General features: G+C 41.9%; 1 protein-coding gene across 14 annotated transcripts in view; it reads right to left on the bottom strand.

Annotated features, from left to right (window-relative positions):
- Window positions 1–25,878, bottom strand: part of STXBP5 (syntaxin binding protein 5) — a 235,009-nt gene that overhangs the window by 176,055 nt on the left and 33,076 nt on the right. For all 14 annotated transcript variants that reach the window (XM_053291487.1, XM_053291414.1, XM_053291434.1 and 11 more), the window contains exons 3-5: window positions 15,127–15,208; window positions 14,445–14,545; window positions 6,891–7,025 (exon numbers count right to left, since the gene is read on the bottom strand). In XM_053291487.1, the coding sequence (XP_053147462.1) occupies window positions 6,891–7,025; window positions 14,445–14,545; window positions 15,127–15,208 (318 nt within the window). The remainder of the gene's footprint in view (window positions 1–6,890; window positions 7,026–14,444; window positions 14,546–15,126; window positions 15,209–25,878) is intronic.

Genomic DNA, 25,878 nt, shown 5'->3' with positions numbered 1-25,878 from the left:
TGTACAGTTCTGGTCACCATACCTCAAAAAGGACATTACAGAACTGGAAAAGGTGCAGAAGAGGGCAACCAAAATGATCAGGGGCCTAGGGCACCTTCCTTACAAGGTAAGGCTACAACACCTGGGCCTTTTTAGTTTAGAAAAAAAGATGACTGATAGAGGCCTATAAAATTATGCATGTTGTGGAGTGAGTGGGTGGAGAAATTTCTCTTCCACTTGCATAACACAAAGACCAGAGGTCAACCCATGAAACTGATTGCCAAGAAGTTTGTTTTTCCACACAATGCATAATTAACCTATGGGATTCTCTACCACAAGATGCGCTGATAGCCAGCAACCTGGATGGCTTTAAGAAAGATAAATTAATGGAGGACAAGTCTATCAAAGTCTACTTGTCTGAGGGCTATAGGCTACCTCTAGCCTCAGAGGCCTCTAAATTCTAGTTGGAGAGGAGCAACAGCAGGGGATAGGGCATGCCCTCACCTCTTGCCTGTGAGCTTCCCAGAAGCATCTGGTGGGCCACTGTGTTAAACAGGATGCTGGACTATATAGGCCATGGGCCTGATCTAGCAGGGCTGTTCTTATGAATACCTTGGAAGATCCAGCTCCCTTTTTTCAGAACGGAGATCATGGCAACACTTATCGTTTGGGTGGTGAGCTTGAAGACCGAAGTGGAGGGTTTGCTCATCTATGGAGATCAGGGTTGGGGCTCTTCCCTGCCCCAAAGGACTCCCAGATGAGCATTAGTGTGTTTTGTTATGCTGTATTGCGTTTTATTGCTTTTTGCTGTTTTATTGTTAATGTTTTAATTGTAAACCGCCCAAGCAGCAGCGTGCTGGGAGGGGCAGGAATAAAAATATCATACATATCCATTTCAAACCGGCTTTAGAGTGGGCTATGGGGTTGTGTGTGCCTTGGTCAGCTTGATGGATTACCTTTACCAGGGAATCGACACAGAGAGTGTTACTCTGTTGGTTCATTTGGATATCTTGGTAGTGTTTGAAACTATCAACCATGGTATCCTTCTGGGTTGCCTGGGGGAGTTGGGGATAGGAGGCACTGCTTTGCAGTGGTTCTACTCCTTTCTCTCAGGCAGATTCCAAATGGTGGAGCTTGGTGAGGTTTGCTCTTTGAAATGGGAACTATAATATGGAGTCCCTCAGGGCTCCATTCTGTCACCAATGCTTTTTAACATCTACATGAAACCGCTGAGTGAGGTCATCAGGAGATTTGGTGCAGGGCGTTATCAGTATACTGATGATACCCAAATCTATTTCACCTTATAATCATCAGGAAATGGCATTCACTCCCTAAATGCCTGCCTACAGGCAGTAATGGGCTGGATGAGGGATAACAAATTAAAGCTGAATACAAGCAAAACGGAGGTGCTCATTATGGGGGATCAGAATCTGAGGGATGAGATAGATCTTCCTGTGCTGGACGGGGTTACATTCCCCCAGCAGGAACAAGTACGCAGCTTGGGAGTACCCTTGGATTCAAAGGGAGTACCCTGGTATCTACGTGGAGGCTATGTCCAGGAGCGCTTTCCATCAACTTCAGCTGATTCGACAGCTGGTTCCATTCCTTGAAGAGAACTATCTCAAAAACAGTGGTGCATCAGTTGGCAGCCTCCAGGCTTGAGTATTACAATGTGCTCTATGTGGGGCTGCCTTTGTTCATAGTTCGGAAACTTCAGTTAGTTGAACATGCAGCAGCTAGATTGATCTCCAGGGCAAACTGGAGAGACCATATCATGCCTGTTTTAAAACAGTTGCATTGGCTGCCGATCTGTTTCCGGGCAAAATACAAAGTGCTGGTTATTACCTTTAAAGCCCTGAATGGCTTGCATCCGGACTACCTTAGAGAGTGCCTTCTTCTGTATGATCCCCATTGCATGTTGAGGTTATCTAGAGAGATCAGTCTCCAGATACCACCAGCATGTCTGGTGGCGACTCAGAACTGGGCCTTCTCTGTAGCTGCTCCTATCCTATGGAATGCACTCCCGGATGATATCCACAGTTTAGGCTCGCCGTTGGCCTTTAAGAGAGCCCTAAACACTCACCTGTTTGGCCTGGCCTTCCAAGGCTTTTAAACTGTTTTAAGTAGTGTGTTTTAAATATTTGTTTTTATGTTTTTTTAAACTTGTTGTACACTGCCCAGAGTCTTTGGATGGGGCGGTTTATAAATGTAATAATACATACATAAATAGTGTAACCAATATTAGCTTAACTCTTCAGTCATAAAACATCTCTCTCTCTCTCTCTCTCACACACACACACACACACACACACCCTTATCCCCAATTCTCAGTGGGGAAACAACATTTTGGGGTAGTTATAAAAGTAACTACTGAGACATTCAATTCATGCCATCTTTAATGTGATCATCGGGGAGAATTATAACATACCCATTGTGTGTGTGTGTGTGTAAATCAGGCCTGCTCAACTTCGGCCCTCCTGCAGATGTTGGCCTACAACTCCCATAATCCCTGGCTATTGGCTACAGTGGCTGGGAATTATGGGAGTTGTAGTCCAAAAACAGCTGGGGGGCCTAAGTTGAGCAGGCCTGGTGTAAATCAATAAATATGGAGAAGCCTTAAATCATGTGCCTCACAACCTGCAGCCTAAAGTGGTATGGCACAGACACAGGTTTACCATCTCATCTGCCATATGCAATAACTAAGCCATAAAAAGACAACTATATATGTGCCTTTCAGTATGTTAAATAGAAATGTAGACAACTATATCTGTGCCTTTCAGTATGTTAAACAGAAATGTAGGCAACAATAGAACACAACTATGCAGAATTTAAATGATTTAAATGACTCTCTGCATCTAATCTAATGCAGAGAGTTAGGGATGTGCATGAAACACATTTTGCATTGCATTCCAAGCTTAGAACAGAATGCACAATGCACAAAACGTTCCACTGTAATGGACCAACCCCGTTCTGAATGCCATTTTGGAATGGCATTCCAAAGAATGCTCAGAACGGGGTCTGAGTGTTCTGCCTCAGAGCTGGTCATTCTGCTCCATGCTCAGAACAGGCTCCCTTTTAAGGGGTGTTTTGTTCTGAGCTGGGAACCCTCAAAATGGTCCATTTCAAGGCAGAATTTTCCAACCTTAGAATGTTCTGCACACCTACACAGATAACTGTCGTACTTGGGCAACATACAAACATACAGATTAACTCAATTCTTAAATGTTCTCAAATGAAAGAGAAAGGAAATTTATTCTTATAAAGTTCTTGTCTGAACTTATTCTCAAGCACAATGTAGGGATACAGAAAAGCTTGCTTGAAAGCAAAAGGCACAACCATGGCACTCTTCACTACTACAAGACTCACTGTACTAGTACTACACTGTACAGTACTTCACTACTCTTCAGTAATCTTCACTACTACAGATGAGACAGGCACAACCCTATGTGTTTTACCACCTCTCATTGCCTTTGTGGAAATCTGACTCATCTGTACTGGCACAATTGTTTCCCTTGGATTAGCAACATTCTCTGAAGTTGTCTGCTCTAGAGTGTGTATTGGTGACATTATCCGGTATGGACGTACCCCATAAACTGGATACATAGATGGGGTCTTTGGTGGAGGCACAGACGGGTCATCAATGTCTTGCTCAACATCAAGACCTGTGCTTAGGAAGCCATGGAAAGTAGATCCAGATGGAGTGCTTGACGTGGAGTCCAACAATTCTAACAGGGAATTAGCTGTATTTTGGATTAATGAAAAGTCCTCATCCTAGTCAAAGTCAGCCATTTCCTGTACCTTATTTGGTCTGCTTCGCAATGGGGTAGAAGGAGACTGTACAGGTGTCTGCACTGGGGATAGCAGCAGTTGTATTCTAAACACCAAGGCTGTCGGTTTCGAAGTGATGACCAACGTTGTTTTCGACATCGACATAGGTTTCAAAGTAGTGTCCAGTGCTGCCTTCAACATCGAAGTAAACGTCGACATCGAAGTCACGGTGTTAGGTTCACCCGAGCTCAACACTGATGGCTTCTATGCTGATCATTTTGATATTGATGGCTTCAGCATCGGTGGCTGTGGCGTCGTAAACGTCCCTTCGGGTGTTGATGCCATCATAAGCTCAGCCGATTCCCCAGCAGGGCTATAAGTCTGTACTGCAGTTGGAGATGGAGTACCTTTCCCCCTTTTTTCACAGTGTTTTTTTGAGGAAGGTGCCAATGTGTCCTCCTTCGAGTCTGATCTTTGCTTTTTTCCCCCCTTATGCCTGTGGGTGGACTTCGAGATCTCTTTCAAGCATTTGAAAACAGGTTCTCCTTGCTCCGGCATGGTTTTAGACTGCAGTGAAGCAGATCCATGCAAAGTTGTTTCCGAGCAGGGCACTGCGCTCAAGCGTGACCCCGATGTCTAAGGATAATTTGGCCTCGGCATCGGCAGCTGCAAAGCTTCATCATATAGTACTGTCCGAAGGTGAAGCGCTTTGTTTTTCATAGTCTGTTTGGAGAACGAGCAACATATTTTACATGAGACCATCTTATGTTGCTCCCCAAGACATAGCAGACAGGAGTCATGATGGTCAGTTGAAAGCAGCTTTGCACAGCATTCCACACATCGCTTAGTGCATTTTTTTACTCCATAGTGAACGGGATCGGGTGGGCAAGCAACCTACCACGTCCGCTTCTCTCTCTTTACATTCCTTCTCTTTCTTTCTTTCTCATTTCTATGCTCTTGTTAGAAGTCAGTTTAGCAAAAGAATGGTCAAGAAGTTCCAAAGTCAAATCTGTGAAAATAAACTATTTTCTTTATCTCTCTAATTACAGTCAATTCGAGGAGCAGCTACGAGGTATTGACGCGTTGGTGGTCAAACAGAAACTGAGGAAATGGCACCCCCAACTGCCAATTTCAACGGAAGCACGAAGCACGTGCAGGGCAGAGTAGGCGTCTCGAGGAATTAGCTAGTCTACCCATGAGGTCCCTACGCAGGCACAGAACCCATTTGTTATGAATGCAATGGATCATGATCCAGACAAATATGTTCTATGTGCTTTTGTTAGTTGCTTGATAGGAACATAGGAAGCTGCCATATACTGAGTCAGACCATTGGTCTATCTAGCTCAGTATTGTCTACACAGACTGGTAGTGGCTTCTCCAAGGCTGCAGGCAGAATCTCTCTCAGCCCTATTTCGGAGAAGCCAGGGAGGGAACTTGAAACCTTCTGCTCTTCCCAGAGCAGCTCCATCCCCTGAGGGCAATATCTTGCAGCTCACACATCAAGTCTCCCATTCAGATGCAACCAGGGCAGACCCTGCTTAGCTATGGGGACAAGTCATGCTTGCTACCACAAGACCAGCTCTCCTCTAATGATGCTAATGCTGTGTTACCATGCTTGAAAAAACTGATGTTCTGTAATTTACAAGATCTTAATCTAAAATGTAAAGGCCTCTTTCTTTCAAAAGAATAAAAAGCAAACTAGCGTAATCAGCCAACCAAGGCACATTACTGTGTTACAAGGAACCTAGGGTATGATGATATTTATACAAGAGAAGGCTATCCCACAGACACATTGGGCTCTGACTAGAACTTTGAATACCACCTTGAATTGAGCCCATAAGCCAACAGAAATGGGCAAGAACAGAAATATGCTATCTGCATCCAATCCCAGCAAATATAAATCAATTTCTTTAGTGTTGAATGTATATACAGGAGAACCTCAGTATTTGTGGGAGTTCCATTCTCCGCTACTACCACGGACACGGAAACCATGAATACTGGGTTACTGGGGCAATGGGATCACAGGGGTTATATTCCTGGAGAGTAAAAATGTCCAAAAATCATTTTTTGTCCTTTAAAAAATTAATTAAAATGTGATTAATTAGAAATGTGATTAACTAGAAATGTGGGGGGGAGTGGCCTGCCATCCTCTGTGGGTTCTCAGAAGTCAAGCAATTCCCGCAAGAGTAGAAAATTGGCCCAAAATCACCAATTGTTTTGCCCATTTTTTGTAAAGAATGAGCCATAAAATGGCTCCCAGCATCAAAATAAAGGCTGGAAATGATCTCAGAGGTCATTTCCAGACACCCCCAGTCCATAGATATGCAGATTTAACCCCCTTTTAAACATTTTTGTGTGTGCATATACCGAAGTCGAGTGTTTATTACCTGACCGCACATACACGAAGCCGCGGATAGCGAGTCCGCGATTAACTAGGCTCTCCTGTTCTGAAAATAGGTTCACCAAGTTAGGCAGCAATGTGCACAAATTCCAGATGCATGAACTACAGCCTGTGTTATGTTCAACTTTAACCACATGAAAATGAAATAGTGTAAACTTCATAAGAGTCAGGCTAAGGAGAAATATGTTATTATATTTTTTAAACTAATGACAAAAGCACACCACCAACCATTTTATTTTGATTTAAATTGTTTATCTGAAAAGATTCAGTGTTTGCAGAGATTTTCATTTACATATAATACAAAAAATATAGTCTGATCTAAATGCATTTCCAAACCCATAAATATGTACTGAGTACATATTTATCAAATCTTTTGGCTGTGCATAGATAGCTTTTTTAAAATTTTGAAGAGTTCATTGTATAGTGGAGATACCTTTCTCCAAACATTGTAAACCAACATTGTTTACAATTCTACTACCATTCTGAAACTAGGCTTTTAAGCACTATAAAATATTACCAACATACTAGCTTCAATAAATGAAATCTCAATCCATTTAATAGCAGTGATTTTCCAAGGGACAATGTATCCAGAGAAAACAGTTTTGTGCCCAAGGTTTTATAGCAATAGTCAAAAACAAAACATTTATATTTAGTTCTCTCCATCAAACATTTCTCTCCAGCACACACACAAACTACAAACGTCCTAATGAAACACATTTGCTTTCACCTAGACCATACTTACAGTTCAATGGCTTTATTCCACATTATGACATAGCCTGAGAGAGTGAAGGACTCCACATTGACAATGTGTATATTTCCTCTTTCAGTGCCCACATACAGCCATTTACTCTGGAAAGGCAGATGGCAAAATGTTATCCTGAAAGAGAACACAACCAAAAATGGAATTAAAAGGTAACTTCTCTAAATCTAAAGACCAAACAGGAACATGTATGCGTGTGTAGAAACCAAAAAAGGAGAAATACAATGTTAAATTTATACCACATAATTCAACCCCATATAGCTAAGTCTGAGCTTCTCAGCAGGGAGCCATGTACAACTGAAATCTATTCCATCTCTCCAGAGAGAAACCAGGTCTCCAGGGCAACTTCCTGATTTTTCCCCCCTGCAAGTAGGGGATGAGAATATGTGCCTCTATAAATTAGAAACACACAGTAGAAGACTTCTCTATCAATAAGGGTTCACAAGTATATTGGGTCTCTGTGCCTTTAAACAGGGAATTGTGTGGAACTATGCAAGGAATAGATGCAATACAACAGGGGAAATTCAAGAGTTCGGAAAAACATGTGTGATTCTGCAAAAGTTTAGAAGAAATTCAGTGCATGTTACAAAATTTAGAGATTAAACGTTAGTTACTAAAATGTTCTTCTCTCACAAAAAGCAATTTTGGATTCTCTTTGGGGGAAAACAGAGAGCAACTACTTAAAAGAAAGCTTCACTTTTCTTCCTAATTGGATAAAAGAGAATATTTGTAAACTGGCTGCGCATCAAGAGCAAGTTTGAAACAGGCATAAGAATCCCCCCTCCACCCCCTAAGAACTACATTTGAAGCACTTCTATAAAATAAAAAAGCAATGGAGTTAAAACAAAACCTAAAGCAAAACCCAAGGCTCAGGTTAGAAGATCTCCCACCAATACAATACATGGATTCACATTTTTCAAAACTTTCTAGTTTACTCCAAGTGGCAATACATGTCATTTAAACATCCAATACTGTCTATTTCTTTAAAACCTGTAATTAAGTTAAATTCAGTATTGTCCCCACAGCCCCCGATGTTTAATATCTACATGAAACTGCTGGGAGAGGTCATCATGAGGTTTGGACTGAAGTGTCATCAATATGCAGATCTGCCTGTCTCTGACATCAGGTCCTAGGGAAGCAGTGGATGTACTGAACTTGGGGCTGGAAGTGATGATGGGCGGGATGTGGGCTAGTAAACTGTTTTATTGTATTTTAATACAATAAAATACAGTTTTATTGTATTTTAACTTTTGTAAATCACCTTGGGACATCTTATGAAAGGTGGTATAAAAACTGATTCAAATCAATCAGTCAATAAAATTATGATAGCCAGAACACACCACAATATCATTTACAATAAAAGGCAATTATTTCTCTACCGTGAAGTGTACAGGACTTGACAATACTGTACAAAAGCAACAAGAGATTTCTGCAGTTAAAATGCTTAATAGCAAATACTCCTCATATATTGCTTGCCATGTTCATCTTTAGAAGGCAATCAAACGATCTATATTGGTACTTGTGGACATGGCCCTGACTAGCAAAAAATAGTACATAGTCCCAAAGCAGGACTTCCACAGTATATAGCACTAATCCAAGTAAGCATTACTAAAGTCCTATTGAGTCTAAATGGAATTTGCATAATTACTTATGTAAATGTATTAATAGTGAAGCAAGGTCACTTGAGAGACAATTTGCAGATGCTTGCAAAGGATTTCCTTTGCTAGTTGTAGGCCATATGTCTCCTCTGATAAAACTGTCAACGTTACTTAAACAAAACCTTAATCATGATTTGTAAAATCAAGTGTAGTGCATAACAATTAAACAACAGTGTTGTTCCCCAAGAACTTATGGTGAAATAAAGAGATGAAAGATTGGGCGGTATATAAATTTGATAAACAAACAAAGATTCCAATCAAAAAGCCAAGTTGCTTTGCCCTCTATCCAGTACCATTTAGTTAAAGCATTATTTTAAGCATAGGTTTCTAACTGGCTGGCAGAGTTAAACTATTTTATATATCTGTGTCAAACTATTTCTGCTATGCGGCTTTTAGTTTTATTTGTTGTTGTTATTGTAACTGGTTATTTTTATCTTGCATGCCACCTTCAACATTTTCCCACTGAACAGATGGCCTAGAAATATTGTAAATAAAAAAAGCAACACAAGAGAGCAAGGAAATGCTCACATGTGGCAGGACTTCTTCTGATCTTTTCCAAACAGCTGCCAACAAGTGGCAGACCCAGCCTACGCTTGTTGAAAGCACTTGCACAAGAAAGGAACAGTATAGAGTATTTCATGGACACACAAAAGCTACAGAGAGTCAACGGTAGTGCAAAATCAACAAATGTTTCACTGAAAGTCATTCTGATATAGAATGAAATAGCAGTATTGGCCTGTAAAACAAGCTACAAGGGGCTAGCAATCCAAGACTGTATGTATGTATTTTTTACATTTTATATCCCGCTCCTCCTCCAAGGAGCCCAGAGTGGTATACTACATACTTAGGTTTCTTGTCACAACCCTGTGAAGTAGGTTAGGCTGAGAGAGAAGTGACTGGCCCAGAGTCACCCAGCTAGTATCATGGCTGAATGGGGATCTGAACTCAGGTCTCCCTGGTCCTAGTCCAGCACTCTAACCACTACACCATGTAGGCAGGCCTGGAGCTAGACCCCGAAATGCCAAGGATTCATCCTCAGAAGAACCTCAAGATCTCTAGCTCGAAGCCCCATGGCCTCAAAACAAAACAAAACAAAACAAAACACCAGGACAACACTCTTTATCAGGGCCCTGCACTTTCACTCAATGCAAAACTTATGAATAACAAGCTAGGATCAACAAGATGCTTTTCTGGCCCAAGAACACACACACTGTGAAAAAAATGTCAGCAGCAATTTTCAGCATACCTTTAAGGCATTCTCACAGAGCCAAGAGCACTTCTACCTACTGCAGCAATAAGCCCTCCTCTTTCTTCATTAGTGCTGCTGACCCAGAGTGCCTTGCTTATTGATCTATATAAAAAAATATGTTTATCAGGTTTGATGTAAAGGCTGCCAGAACTCTCAGTACCAGGGTTTCATGTTTCCATTCACGCCATATCACTCTCTGACAAGGATAACAAGAGGTGGTCTAGCCCACCTCTCTAGCTTTGGAGAGCACAACACAGCTACAGGGAAGATCCCCACCCACTTCTCCAGTTCCAACCTGGTGAGGAAGGTGGGAGTTGGCTGAGTGATGGACAGGCAAGATGAGTGTCTCTCCTATTCAGCACCAAAAGCAACACCATCTTTTCATTCTGATTATGGAGAGGAAAACAGGGACTGGCTGTTTTGAAGCTGGCCTATAATGGTACCACAGACACCTCACCCATCCAGTGTTAAAAGCAGCACCAGTCTTTTCCTCCATCTTTACCCGCACAGCTGTGGGAGGGACCATCCCCAAACTTCAACTCAGCTTATTCTTGGGAGAAAAGCTGGATATCTTGACCTGGTGAAGATGCTGTGTGAACTTAGGGACTAAGGCTGCAATTCTATGCATTTACCCTCGGATCACCTGCTGAAGACGGCTGCCTCCAAGCAGCAACTTTTGTTTATAGTCTCGGAAGTGAAGGTGATACAGGAGGGCAGCTGGTCTTTCTTAAATCTGGTTGAAACATGCCCCATTCCCCTTGCAGCAGCAGCACAATCTCAAGTAGCAACTTCTTATACAGTGAAACTTCAATTCTATGGACTATTGGGGGGAGAAGGAGGATTGTCCATATTAGAAAATAGTTCATAAGAACACCACAAACACTTAAGTTGCATTATGAACACATGAACACACAAAGGAAGTCCTTTTTTACCTCTGGAAAGACCCTGCACCATAGCAACGAAAGTATTGAACAGATGGAAGAGCAACATCCTTCCGAGGTCGGTAAAATGAGTAGCCAGAATGTTGGGGGCAATATGCTAAATCATTGTAAACCGCTTAGAGAGCTCCGGCTATAAAGCGGTATATAAATGTAAGTGCTATTGCTATTGCTAACATGCAAAAAGCTCTAAATCATAGCCTACCTGTACGTTTGGAAGTTCAAAACATGGCTAGGGTTCTAATCCATTACTGCAAACGATGGTATGGTACAGTATCTGAACTGAGGAGAGTTGTGTATACACTCAATAAGGTAATTCTTGATGCCCTATTAACAGCTTGAAGAGGCACCTTTTAAAGTGGTGATTCTCTTTATTTAGCAGAGGGGGGCGGGGGGAGAAGAGCAATTGGCCCTATCCATTCCTGCACAGCATCCCTCTAGTGGCTTGTTGCTACCGTGTTTCCCCGAAAATAAGACACTGTCTTATATTAATTGTAGGCCCAAAAAATGCACTAGGGCTTATTTTCGGGTAGGTCTTATTTTGCACACACCTCCCCCGCCACGGCAGGCAAGCACAGAACAACTTACTCCGAGGTAGTGCCCCAAGTTTCAACCCCGTCTCGTGCTGTTCTCGATCCCTGCGACCAGCGCGCGGCCGCGAACCCCCGCCTCCCGCCTAGGTCTTATTTTCGGGGGAGGGCTTAGATTAGCGGCACATCAGAAATTACTGCTAGGTCTCACTTTCGGGGTAGGTCTTACTTTTGGGGAAACACGGTAGCAACAATCTTATGTTTCTTTTTTAGACTGTGAGCCCTTTGGGGACAAGTAGCCATTTTATTTATTTACCAAGATCTATGTAAATATCTTTGGGAACTTTTGTTAAAAAGCAGTATGTAAATATTGGTCATATTTCTATTTGTGTCAGCAGTTATGTAGTGAGGAGGTTTAGAACATAGCATTCTTCCGTGTGTGTGTGTGTGTGTGTGTGTGTGTGTGTACGTATGTACACACACACACACACACACACACGTGTTTTTTAGGCTTTAATATAAAACAAGTCCTGCACTCAATGACTTAAATTTAACAGTAAGCCATTATTTTAATAACTTATGAAAGTGCTAGATAGGTAGTGAAAAGTGTTTTAACTGATTTATTAAAAATGCATAGCCAAGCATTTAAGGGTGTGTCTTTATAAAATTATGTACACTCTGACTAGTTAATGGAGGATACTATAAACTAGGTCACAACATTTTCCTCTTCAGCATTCTTTCACCAATTTCCCAACGCTCTTTATAGCAGACTATGAGTTATTCTACTTTATTAGTTCTTCAGAACATTGTTCAGAAGTAATAGAAGGATATGCTCAAGTTTCAGCAAAAAAATCCAAGCCATAGAAAATGAATAAAATTGTTACACGGTTCAAGCCTGGCAATCAAGTCCCATGTTCTACTTGGCAATGAGGACAAGAGGCAGCATAATCTGCAAGGTTTTCATAGCACCCACACCCACACCACTCTCTATTTCTATCCCTCTATATAGATCACTTTATTCTGAAAATGCAATTTTCAGCATTCTAATCCATTTTCACTCATCTATTGTATATAAACAAAGTTTTATATATATATATATATATATATATATATATATATATATATATATATACACACACACACACACACACACACATATACACACACATACACACATATATACATATATACACACACACTATATATATATATATATATATATATATACACACACACACACACACACACACACAGTATGTGTGTGTGTGAAGTTTTAACACACAATTTATTTTTTCATCTAATCTATTGCTAATCTTTTGCCTTCACATTTTATGACTGAGAAACCAGCTTTATCGTTATTCAGAACATTCAAATGTTTAATATTCTTGAGTTATTTATAAAAATAAGCCTTCCTCTATTACCATTTTCATTTCAGTTTAGTAATTTGGTCAGTCACATGAACCTCTAGCTAACATACTACAAGGTTAACATATATAGCTTCAAAGACAATGAAAATAGAAGCAGCCTTACTACCCTGGGTGAGTCAAAATGACCAGTATCAAGAATTCAAGTTGTTTGTAGGGTTATGCAAATTTCGATTAACAAATGAATTGTTAGTGAAAGCTTGTTTGTCAGGAAGGGTAGTGTATGCTGAAGTATTCAAATGAAAGAGAGCTTCGTCCAATAATTAAATTGCAGCACTTGGTATCTCAGCTATTAAGTAAGCAAATCACTTAATCTAAGCACAAACAAAACAGTAAAAGCTTGAAAAAATTCCCATTGTTAGCTTGTCAGTGAAATTCTTCTTTCAGTTTACCCATAAATTAAACTAACATAAAAAGTCAGTTTGCTTAGGAGAATATGCAAGAGAGAACCTTTGCCAGGGCATGGTTTGTGGCCTTAACAAATAAAACACCACCAAGGTAAGATCTAAAGCTATATATCATCATAGCTACTGTACATTCTCTTTCCTCTTCAACACCTCATGGAAATAGTGGGAATTAATGTATATGGCTTTGCATCCCAGAAAAGAATGATTTCCAAAATAGATATGCTGTCTGCTTTCAAACTCTTAAAAATATGAAATGAAGTTGAAAGGAATTCTCTTCATGGCTAATATATGACTAAGTTATTCAGCTAACGTTTTTTTTAAGGCAATTTCTGCACCAAGAAAGCCTATTCTCCATATGGCATATATGCCATATTATCTTGCTTGTTTTGCATAATTCATTCTGCTTCTAATAACAACAAAGGAGCTACATAAGATACTGAAGACTGGTTTCTGAACACTGGAAAATTCTGATTAGGCTCCCCTCTGGCTTCAGAGATTTCAGCTGGTATTGCTTTCACACATTTCTAGAAAAGAAATGCTTAGAAAGAAGTTGCAGAAAGAATGCATCCTTATACAGTGCAGAATGATACTATATTGTATAAACAATAACTGTAGTCTGTATCGGGCTACACTTGCAGTGTTGGCTGTAGAATTTCTGCACAAGCATAAAAAATGAAGGACTGGGAGCAGATTTCCACTTTCTATGAATTTATGTTTCCAAGACCCAGCTATGAGGACTACTTGCTGGGTGACTCTGGGCCAGTCACTTCTCTCTCAGCCTAACCCACCTTCACAGTGTTGTTGTGAGGAGAAACTTAAGTATGTAGTACATCGCTCTGGGCTCCTTGGAGGAAGAGCGGGATATAAAATGTAAAAAATAAATACAAATCTGTAAAAAGGTTGTGATCCGTCAAGCCAAATACAGCAAACTAGCAATGTATTATAGCTGTCAGATGCTTGACTACTTTTAAATCTTACTCCTGTTTCCTATTAAGCCTTTTAAAAAGAGAATTATTAAGCCTTTGTTGGGTCACCATGTATGGGTAAGTTGGATACATTGGCTTTGGGGACAAAGATACCACATGTTTCACAGGCCTATTCTAGCAGGTTTCTAGCCCTTATTTAAAAACAAACAGCCAAACACATTCTGCATTCTTCCATGCTTGCAGAGAATCCAGACTATAGACTTTATTCAAAAAGATACCTTTTACACGAGGGTAGCTCATGGAATGCCTTTTATATACATCACCCTAGAGCACTGTCTAAGAAAAGTACTGGTTCCAGTTAGTACCATATAACATGAAATGAAAAAGCCAGCCTCAAGTCTTACCTTTCTCTGTTAAATTTTAGGGAGTGCAGTATAGCAGGTCTCTTCTGACGCAGGTTCCATAAATGTATAGTATCATCAGCCAAGGCACTCACAAGGGCTCCCTTAAAAGAATGGAAAGTTTTGTCAAGAGAACCTATAGAGAAGGGGGTGGTGTGGTGGTTGACACTATATTACCCTTCCCTAATATCTGTAACAAATTGATGCCATATTTAAAATTATTTAGAATGTTTTAGCATAAGGTTATTCAATTCTGCATCACGGAAGGGGGAACAATCCATCAATTAAAAATATTTTTCAGTTATGCCAAATAGATTCTAGCAATAGTTACAGGCCCATATTAGCACACAGCACAACAGGTGCTTAATTTTCTTTTTTTTTTTAATCCTCCAATAACTGGTTACTGACATCTCCTGTTTGCAGATTTAAAAAATTAGCAGCAGCAAAGATCCAGTGTAGTTGCAGTATTCAGAGAAGTTGGAGCCATTTTGCTCCATACACATTTCCATTTAAGCCAGTTGCACTGTTTGCACAGAAGCAAAATGTTTTCTGTTTCAAATACATCCACTCTTTTGATATACTGAAGATTCATATTTAACATTTCTGGTCTACTTTTATACACACTGCACTTAAGACATAGGACAGAACTTTACAAAATGGCAATATGAATGGCAAGCTTACCTACCTCATTAATCAGGAACTGGAGCTGGATTACTGCAGCTCCACTATCATGCTGACAGTAGCATTCAACTCCTGGTCGACCAAATCTAGCATTAATTTCATTAAGGAATACGGTATTAATTGCAATGTAAAATGTGCATAAGAGTTATTCAAGACTTTCTGTTCTGAAGACATTTCGCTATTCTATGCAATAAGAGCTTCTCTCCCTCCTATATCACAATGAATCAGTTATACCTTAGTGCTACCTTTCATATAAGCCCTATTAAAAATCAGTAAGCGCAAGATCCACCCCTATAATATTTTTAGGATTGAAGAGTTCATAACTAAAACATGTGTTAGTAAGTTTAAAATTTTAGCCTTTTCCACCACTACTTCTGATGTGGTATTTTACTGATCTTCAGAACATACATAGTAAGTGGTTCTTAAGTAGAAGAACAATGACATATTTGATCTCATGAAAGTGAAAACAGATTGCTTATCTGTAACTAACATTCAAGTGATCTTCTCTACAGTTGCACATATGAGATCTATACCTGCACAGAACGTCTGAAAATTTCTGGAATTAACAGGAACTTTCTAGCATTGACCCTCAAACCCTATGCAATGTTATGCCTTCCAAGTGGGAACAATGCTCTCTCCCTGTGTATTGGTTTATGATTGTAACAGTAAACTAAACTAAACAAAACTAAACTAAGCTCTCCTCTCAGTTTCTTGTAGATGATGTTGCCAGAACATCTTACCTTGTAGCTTACCTGCAAACAGCACCCCTCTATATGATTTGGAACTGTGGGACCACAGCTTCCATTTTGGGATACCTGAGCTCAAAGCATCGTGAATTCTGTTCATGACCACATTTGGCAAACTACGCAATTCAGTCACTTAGCACAAGCAAAGCATGGGTCAATGCAGCCCAATGCAACACCATAACAAAGGACTGGAGGGAATCATCCTCAAAATCTCTCTGTCTGAATACAAGAAGGAAAAGCTGGCAAAGTAGACCTCAGGTTAAAAACATCATCAGAAGGAATAGCTAAATCCTTTTTGCAACTCTCTAACTCTCCTTCCCAGTAATTCAGATAAGTGTGGCACATCCCTACCCCACCAACAACAACCTAATGAAGTTGTTAAGATTTAAATAAAACTTCTCTCCACCTAGAGAGACATGCCAGTTCTCAGATAAGCTTTTAAGGTCACCCATTCAGACCTCCACATACACTTCACTCAAGTCATTTCAGCCTTTTATTCAGTGGGTCTATACCCAAGACTGATCAATTCATAATTAAACTTTATTGTTCTGCCTGAGTTTTGGCCTCTCCAGGGAGGGAGCCTGACTTACGCATTGCCCATGGCCATGTTTTGGAGTATAAGTGCTCCTCAACCAACCACATGGCCTCGGAATTGGGGTCTGTATGCAAGTCTGCCTGAACTTACACCAGTCTGGTTCTCAAGGGTGGTAGCTTTATGCCACTCACCTCTTTGTTTTCCTCCCACTTTTCTGTTGTCTTCCCCCTGCAAGGAGACCTGCTCATGCACTCCCCTCTACAAGTGCACCAAACGCACCTCCAGATAAGGATAGGTAAAACTTTCAGTTTCTCTGAAGCTCCTTGCTCCATTTTCTCTTCTGTTTTTCAAGTCCTTTCTACAGCAAAACTCAAGCTAATTTATTTACATGCGTGTTAAATTTCTCTTAGCGAGACTCCTGCTAAGACTGTCAGTTAAGATTTTATTGCCTTGCCTAACCAATCCTTTTTCATTTCTGGTACCCCAAAATTTATCCTCAATAAATCTGTTGTACTGCATCTATGTTCATCATTTCGATGATCAAAACTCTGCATAGATTAATACTGTAACAGACTGCTTCCCCCATGGCTAAGCTTATTCTCCACGTTAGCCCAAAAGCATAGTAAAAGTGTCTAGCCAAGCACTCGCAACAACCACAAACCTGCAATAAAAGTTAAGCCTACAACAAGCACCAAGGTGAATTGTGCGACTGCACAGAAGATCACTAAAAAAAGTTAGTGACAGGGAACTTGCCTACTTCATGAACTCTGTGTTTGACATGTGTATGATGTGTTTGGCATGTAAAGGAGTATAGCAAACTGGTCTATCCAGAGGTAGGTACAGGCAGCTAACAAAGGCACTGTAAAAGACCGCACATCAGACACATTAGATCTTATCCTTTTGCTTTGGGTATAATGCCTCACAATATCAGAGACATGGAAGGGATCCAGTGTGGAAAAATGGAAAGAATAGAAGAGAGTGGCCTTCCTAAGTCAAGTTTATCAAGAGAACTTTTACCTTAAATACCTAACCAGAATGGGATACTAGAAGAACCAGATCCAGAAACCTGAAAACATCTTGGAATAATGATCACATTTAGACATAAGACAATTTTATTATAGTGAAAGCATAGGTAATGTTGATCTAAGTATAATGCACATAATGCAGTTGTTCCAAACATGAATGCTACTGTGGGCTCAAGGATCTGTCCCATGATATGGCTGATCACAAACTGCATGCCATTACTCAGACCCATAATAGACTGTATAGATTGCAGTCCATGTGAAAGCAAAGAGTAGTCAAAGTTAGCCCATCCAAGATCAAACAACCGAAAATAAATCACTTCTAACTTTCTCGTTTTGTAGAACGGATCCAAAGCTGGGGAGCAGCAGCCAATAAGGTGTTGATGCTTTGGCAGTCAGAAAGGAACTGACAAAATGGTGCCCTAACTGCAGATACCTAAAGACATGCTGAGCATGTGGGCCAGGGCGTGAGCACCATGAGGAGCTAGCAAATCCATCCTAGGATATGTGTCTAGATGTTGAAGATGTTGTGAAAGTGGGTATAGTCAAATAATCTTCCCCACTACCTCCAATAAAATTCTCTTGTGGAAGGTGTCCCAGAAATGCAAGAAGACATCACATAATTCACTACTGCCACTTCCACTTCTGCTCTGTCAAGAGAATTTGCCAGAACCATGAAATGGTCCCAACACAAAATGCCATAGGTAAGGCATTTTGGTCAATACTCCACATCCAGAGGGAGTTCACAAGTCTCAATGTAACTACACAGTCTGGTTTCTCAACTCCAGTTGGAACAGTTGTCGTGCTTGTCACACAGCTAGAAGTCCCAACATATCAATGTGCGTTCTGCAATCCTATAGAATATAACTGCTCTGGATCATGACAAATGTGTACACTCAGTTTCCAAGGAGATGCATCTTAGATTCCTCGCTCATGTTCACAACACAAGTTAATGGAAGACTAATTCAAAAGAACTGGGGAGTTCGAACCAAGTGTCTGAAACCAATGTGAAAATAAACAAGATCACCACTTTGATTAGGGCACATATGCAGGGACTATGATTGTAGTAGCATCTGCGAATCTCAGGAAATGCTGAATTGATGCACAGGGTGAAGTCACCATCTCTCTGGTTGGTTCTGTGACTAACTGTTCTAAGGCACAGTCTAGAAATGTGGTTTCATTTCATTGCCTGATTGTGAATTTACTCAGTTTGTATGTGGGTAGTTGAAGTCAGCCATTATTACTCTTCTGTCTCTCTTTAATGCCTCTCTTATTTGCTTCTCCAACTCCAGGTCACTCTCAGAGTTTTGATCTGGAGGGCGATAGCACGACCCTAGTAACACATTTCCTTTTAGTCCTCGTATTATTACCCATAATGATTCTGTAGAGGACTTCAGTCCACTTAGGTTTTCTAGTGAAATCTAGAAACCTTGTTGAAATCTATCCCTTCTTTAATATACAGTGCTATCCCTCCCCCAATCCTCCCCTACCTGTCCCTTCCGTAGAGTTTATATCCAGGAATAACTATGTCCCACAGTTCTCACTGTTCCACCAGGTTTCAGTTATGCCCACTATATCCATTTTCATTAGTAACCAAGTACTCCAGCATATCTATCGTCACTCAGAGGATTCTGGCATTGGTATTTGTGAACCGCCCTGAGCTAAGGGCTGTCTAGAAATCGAACAAATAAATAAATAATAAATAAATATAGACACCTAGTGCTAGCGTGTGCTATCTCCCTTACCATCATTTGACCTTTTTGGCCAGCTGTCATGTGTTTCCTTCTGCTGAACTCCTGGCTATACGCTGTCCCGTTCTGGTTTATCCGAAACGTGTGCATCCTCACATCTTAGGGGATTTTGCTTGCTGAACCAGGTAGCACTCAGTTCCTGTCAGCAATCCCCCAGGCATCATTATAAAAGTTGCTCTGCAACCTTTTTGATTTTAAGTACCAGAACTCTGGTTCCATCTTGGTTCAAGTGGAGCCCATCCCTTTTGTACAGGCGTTGCTTGCCCCAAAATGTATCCCAGTGCCTAATGAATCTAAACCCCTCCTCTTTGCACTACTGTCTCATCCACGCATTGAGACCCCTCAGCTCTGCCTGGCTGGCTAATCCTGCACATGGAACAGAGAGCACTTCAGAGAATGCTACCCTGGGGGCCTGGACTCCAGTATGCTACTTAGCAGCCTAAATCTGGCTTCCAGGACCTCCCGGCTACATTTTATTTTATTTTATTATTTAAACACATTTGTAGACCACCCCAAACCCAAGTCTTTGGGCAATTTACAACGTTTCCCAACATCGTTGGTGCCAGTGTGCACCATGACAGCTGACTCCCCAGTACTGCCTGACAGCCTACCTAGATACAGCATGACATCCACAACCTTTGCACCAGGCAGGCAAGTCACTGTGCAGTCTGCACGCAGGTCACAGACCCATCTCTCTATGGCCCTAATGACTGAATCACCCACTACTAGGAGGCCCCCACCCCCTAGAGGAGTATCCTCTGTGTGAGAGGATATGGGCACATTTCTCAAGGAAGAGGTCCCTGCTAAGATGAGTGTTTCCCTTTTCCTTAAACTGATAACCTTCTTCCCCAAGACCCTCATTCTCCTTGAGAGCAGCAGTGCTGTCAGCCTGGAAGGGGGATGTCTCTATCACATCCCTGAGGGTCTACTCCACACACCTTTCTGCCTCCCTGAGATTCACCAGGTCAGCCACCTTGGTTTTAAGGGAACTTGTTACTTGAGAGCCAGGAGCTCTTTGCACCGAGCGCACACCCCGGACTTCTGCCCCTCAGGCACACAGTCATACATGCAACACTCTGTGCAACACTGGGAAACACCCCCTCCCTGGCTGGCATTCTACATTCATAACTGATCTGATTGGCTATTTAGAATATTTAGGGCTTGTTCACTTGAAGCTACGTATTGGGTGCAGTTGTTAGCAAACCAAAGATTTTAAGCTCTGTCCTCTAAGAAAGCCACTCGAGTAGTGTAGTTCTCACCCTATCCTCGTGCTGTGTGTCTCCTCTGTGACAAAGGGGGAGCCACCCACATGCCGACCGGGTTCCCCGCCAAACTCCCTCGATATCTATTCGCAAAGCTCCTCTGGTCTGAGCCTTGTCTTCAAGATCTGCTGACAATCCGACTCACTTCAGGAATGTGACCCCTCTCACAAGCTGAGTCTCTCATCTGGAATTAATCCTGCACTCAAACTAACTGCTCTGCTCTGTCAAACACACACACACTTCCAACCATCCAGAAACCAAACTCTTGGATATTACTAGCCCCATCAAACTTAGTTTGTCTTTTCCCCTTTGTTTTCTTGTTGAAGTCCCTTAAGGGCCCCTTGTAAAGCAGTTTCCAGCCTGCCTTTACTGCTGTAACATGCAATTCAGCAGAAGCAGCAGGCACATAAAGCAACTTGTTATGACAAATGAGTCCTATGCCACCATCCTCCTCCCCACAACCTTCCTTGGGGTGTGGGGTGGAGAGAAGAAGAGCTGGGGCAGATACCCACTTCAGGGCTTGTGAGTATTATGCATGGGTAGCAGGGTTCCCTCTAAGGTAGGTGTGTGTGTGTGTGTGTGTGTGTGTGTGTGTGTGTGAACACGCTCACACATTTTTTGATGTGCTCTTAGTTAATTTTAGATCCTGCTCAGGTTTAATCAGGAAGGTCCCACTCTGAATGCACATGTGCATACACTGCCTTGATACTTCCGCCCAGAACAAAACTCATTCCACCCACAGATGGAAAAGATTAGAACTAATGCAGAACTAATCAGCCTACTTTCCTTTCACTGTCTACATCTGGACTACATTTGGTGCAAATCAAGGTCCACACGTTAGATCTCTTGTACCTCAGATGTTCATGTGTCTGCCATCTTGGATCGGGGTGGATGCCATCATTACAAACTACACCACTGAGGTGTCCCTGTGTATCATTCACTATAGCTGTTCCAAATTTGGTTCAAATCGGTTAGACAGTCCTCAGGTTAGTGCACTTGCACCTCAGAAGTTTATGCATCTGCCATCTTGGCTTGGGGTGGGTGACATCATCACAAACTATGCCACTGAGATGTCCCTATGTGTCCCTACAACTGCACCTGATTTGGTTCATATTGATCCAGGTGTTGCAAAGTTGTTAGGGGAGGGGAACACATGGACACGGACACACACAGAATGCCAGGTGATCTGATAAGCCTACTGGAAAGTAGGCTAAAAATTAGAGAGCACATTGGTGGGTAGGAAGGAAGGAAAATCATGCCACTTCTCCAGTGGCAGCAGTCAAAGAAGAATGGGTGGACGGTAGCAGAGAGCCTGCCTGTCTGTGTCTGTCCCTCGGTATTCTGCGCAGCAGCAGGTGGGCTTGCAGGCAGCAAAGAGGACTCCAATGGGTGCTGCTGCTTTCTATGCATGTAGCAGCTCCCATGTGCTTGGTCCTCTCCCAGTCTCTTTGTGCCTTTGTACTTTTCCATTTCTATGGAGACAGTTTGGAAGACGGGGTGGGAAGCAAGAAGAATGATACATTGCTCTTGCTAGTGAGCAGACCAGACTGGCCATTGGGCTGCATCAGGCTTGCTTCCCTTTCCTGCTTGGTCCTTGCCCACCATGATGGAAAAACGAAGCAGGAGCACTTTCAGCTCAGGTGCCCCACAGAGAGAGAGAGAGAGAGAGAGAGAGAGAGAGAGAGAGAGAGAGAGAGAGAGAGAACACACAACTCTTCCACCCCACACACACACCCAACACACAAATTTAAAAGCTACAGTTATGGCTACTCCACTCACTAGTTTACATCCAGATGAAATTATTCCTGAATACCTCCACTGAAGTTTATGGGACAGATTTACTTGCCCTATTAATTTCAAAGGGAGTAACACAGAGCTAATTTTCTGAAGCCTGTCAGTCAGGCTGAGGGAAAGGGTGCACTGAGCTTCAACACATAGCCAGTTGATATGGAACAGAAGAGGAGGGTTGTAAGCCTACTCAGTGAAGAGCAGATGAAGCTTGAAGAGGTGAGCAAGCTTTTCTAAACAGAACAACATCTAGCCTTTCCCCACTTCAAACTAACTAACAGGAGGAGGGGAGATTTTGAGGGGCTGGTTTCTCTTTAAGGGATAAGTCCAAGTGAGAGTGAGAGATTGATTTGCCAGGGTTAGCATTTGCCAGGGCTAGCAAACTCCAGTGTTTTTGTTTGTCCCTGCCTGGAGGGAGTAGAGTCAGCTAGGGCTGTGGGAGGCCCCACATTCCTTTGACCCACATCCTGTGTCTCAGTTGGAAGCCTACACTCTACATAAGAGGTGAAGGCCCGAGAGCATAGCAAACAGAGCATAGCAAACAGGATGTTGGAGTTTTGCAACAGTTTAGCGGGAAGTGTGCAGGGAAGCCTGGAACACAGGAAGTCTAGTGGAGAAGAGAGCGTAAATACAAATCCTTCCCTCATATTCTTGGGAAAGGCTGTTTGGACAGTTAAATAGTTCACCATTACAGCTTTTTAATTTATTTATAAATGATCTAGAAGTTGGGGTAAGCAGCGAGGTGGCCAAATTTGCAAATGATACCAAACTCTTTCGGGTAGTGAAATCCAAAATGGATTGTGAGGAGCTCTAAAAGGATCTCTCCAAACTGGGGGAGTGGGCGACAAAGTGGCATATGCAGTTCAATGTTGGCAAGTGTAAAGTATGCACATTGGGACAAAAAACTCCAACTTCCAGTATACGCTGATAGGATCTGAGCTGTTGGTGACTGACCAGGAGAGGGATCTAGGAGTCGTGGTAGACAGCTCGTTGAAAGTGTTGACTCAATGTGTGGCAATTGTGAAAAAGGCCAATTCCATGCTAGGGATCATTAGGAAGAGGACTGAAAATACAACTGCTAATATTATAATGCCCTTATACGCAGGGGCGTATCTAGGGTAGGGCAGGCAGGGCACATGCCCTGGGCGCCACTTGAAGGGGGGTGCCATTTCTTTAAAAAGAAAAAAGAAAAAAGGATGACTGCTGAAAACAAAATGGCCACCATGCATGCTCAAATGGCCTCTGTGAGGCCCTAGGCCATGCCAGGCCTCGCAGAGGCCATTTGAGCATGTGCGGCAGCCATTTTGTTTTCAGTGGCCATTTTTTAAAAAAAAAATTAAATGGCCACCGCACATTTCAAATGGTCCCTGTGAGGCCCTAGGCCTTGCCAGGCCATGCAGAGGCCATTTGAGCATGTGTGGTGGCCTCCAAAATGGCCACCATGCCAATCTTTGCAGGTCCGAACAGGCCCGGAAATCAGCCTAGGACGGGATGTGGCAGTGAATTAAGAGGCTGGCGGGGGGAGGGGGAACCTTTGCAGGGCCCCCCACAGCCTTTAGGAAACCCCCAAAAGGGGCTACAGGTAATTTTTTTTAAATGAGCCCCAGCATACTGAAATTTGTAATTTTCCAGCATTTTTTGGTCTGGCTACATCCACTGCTAAATAGTTTTTGAAATATTAAAAGATTAAAGAGCTTGAATTGTATTTTTGAGCTGATATTATGGTAAAATTATCTGAAAGATGGGTGTCATGTTTGGACAGGGGACACAATTTCAGTGCTTGCCCTAGGCACTATTTCCCCTAGATACGCCTCTGCTTATACAAAACTATGGTGCGGCTACACCTGGAGTATTGCATACAATTCTGGTCACCACATCTCAAAAAGGACATTGTAGAACTGGAAAAGGTGCAGGAGAGGGCAACCAAGATGATAAAAGACCTAGAGCACCTTTCTTATGAGGCAAGGCTAAACACCTGGGGCTTTTTAGTTTAGAAAAAAGACTGCGGGGAGACATGATAGAGGTCTATAAAGTCATGCATGGTGTGGAGAAAGTGGATAGAGATAAATTCTTGTCCCTCTCCCATAACACTAGAACCAGGGGTCATCCTATGAAATTGATTGCCAGGAAATCTAGGACCAACAAACCGAAGTACGTTTTCACATAACACATAATCCACTTGTGGAATTCTCTGCCACAAGATGTGGTGGCAGCCAACAACCTGGATGGCTTTAAGAAGGGTTTGGATAACTTCATAGAGGAGATGTCTATCATTGGAAGATAGACTAGTTGGAAGGCTATAGGCCATCTCCAGCCTCAAAGGCAGGATGCCTCTGAGTACCAGTTGCAGGGGAGTGACAGCAGGAGAGTGGGCATGCCCTCAACTCCTGCCTGTAAGCTTCCAGCGGCATCTTGTGGTCCACTGTGTGAAACAGGATGCTGGACTAGATGGGCCTGATCCAGCAGGGCTGTTCTTATGCTCTTATGGTCTTAACCTTCCTTCCCTTCTGCAGCAGACATGTCTGCTACAAGCTGGTGATCTTCAGATGGGGAACAACTAGCACAGCTGCAGCATAGGGAGGCCAAAGGGATATGAATACCCCCTGGGAGCACTTCAAGTAACCCCTGTTGGGATCTTTGAGCAAAAATAGGAGGCAACAGCAGACTAATGTTGGTACCATTTAAAACTTTTAGAATACTGTTAAAGAAACCACAGCCAAACAAAAGCAATTCAAATTAAGATCCATTTGATCTTACACATCAATATTGGCTTCATTGTGTATTGGTTCATAAATCTTGTTTATGATGCAAGATACAATAAGTAGTGATGCAAGATACAAACAGATGTCATAGAATCCATAATCGTCCACAGCATCAGCTTCATTTTGAAGTGAATTTTGAAGTGAATTAATTGTTTGTTGTAACTCTTAAATGCCAATACATAAAATAGTGAGCTGTTTAAGTAGTTAATATACTACTCATTTACAAATTTCATTGTTTAGGTTTACTTATGGATTTTACAGATTGAGGACCAAAGTAAACATGTGGAAGATCGGCAGTCAAGATCTCTCATGTGCAGTGAAGTTTTAAAGATGAGAGTGTCTTAATTTTTGAAATCTAGTTGAAGTGTGGGTACTTCTTTCCTCTCTTGCTCTTTGCCCTCATCTAAATGCCCTCTTCCCTGACTGCTACTAACTCTGTTTGTTAGCTCTTTTAGCTCCCTTGAAAATCTTGTTATAAAGGAAGGATGGACTTCTAAAAATTAAGACACACCCTTAAATTCCACTGGTTTTAACTGAAATCAAATCAAATCTACCTGAATGTGTTTAGGACCAGGATTCCAGTTCATGGTTCTCCCTCACCTACATCATCTTCAAGAACTATGTTAAATAAAGAGCACTTTCTGTAGGGACCAACTGCCAGTTATTAAATAACTCCTGCTTATTATTCACATATCAATATACCAAACAGAAAAAGAAGTTAGGTATGCATGTCTATGCCAGTGATTCCCAACCAGGGTTCCTCTGGTTGCTGTACTACAACTTCCATCACCCTCAGCTACAATTTATTGTGGCTGGAGATGCTGGGAGTTGTAGTTCAGCAACATCTGGAGGAACCCTGGTTGGGAATCACTGGTCTATGCAAATAAAGC

This window comes from Hemicordylus capensis, chromosome 1 (genome assembly GCF_027244095.1).
Source record: "Hemicordylus capensis ecotype Gifberg chromosome 1, rHemCap1.1.pri, whole genome shotgun sequence".
Lineage (NCBI taxonomy): Eukaryota > Metazoa > Chordata > Lepidosauria > Squamata > Cordylidae > Hemicordylus > Hemicordylus capensis.
Note: the sequence above shows the minus strand (reverse complement) of the source record. Positions and strands in the feature narration are given on the sequence as shown.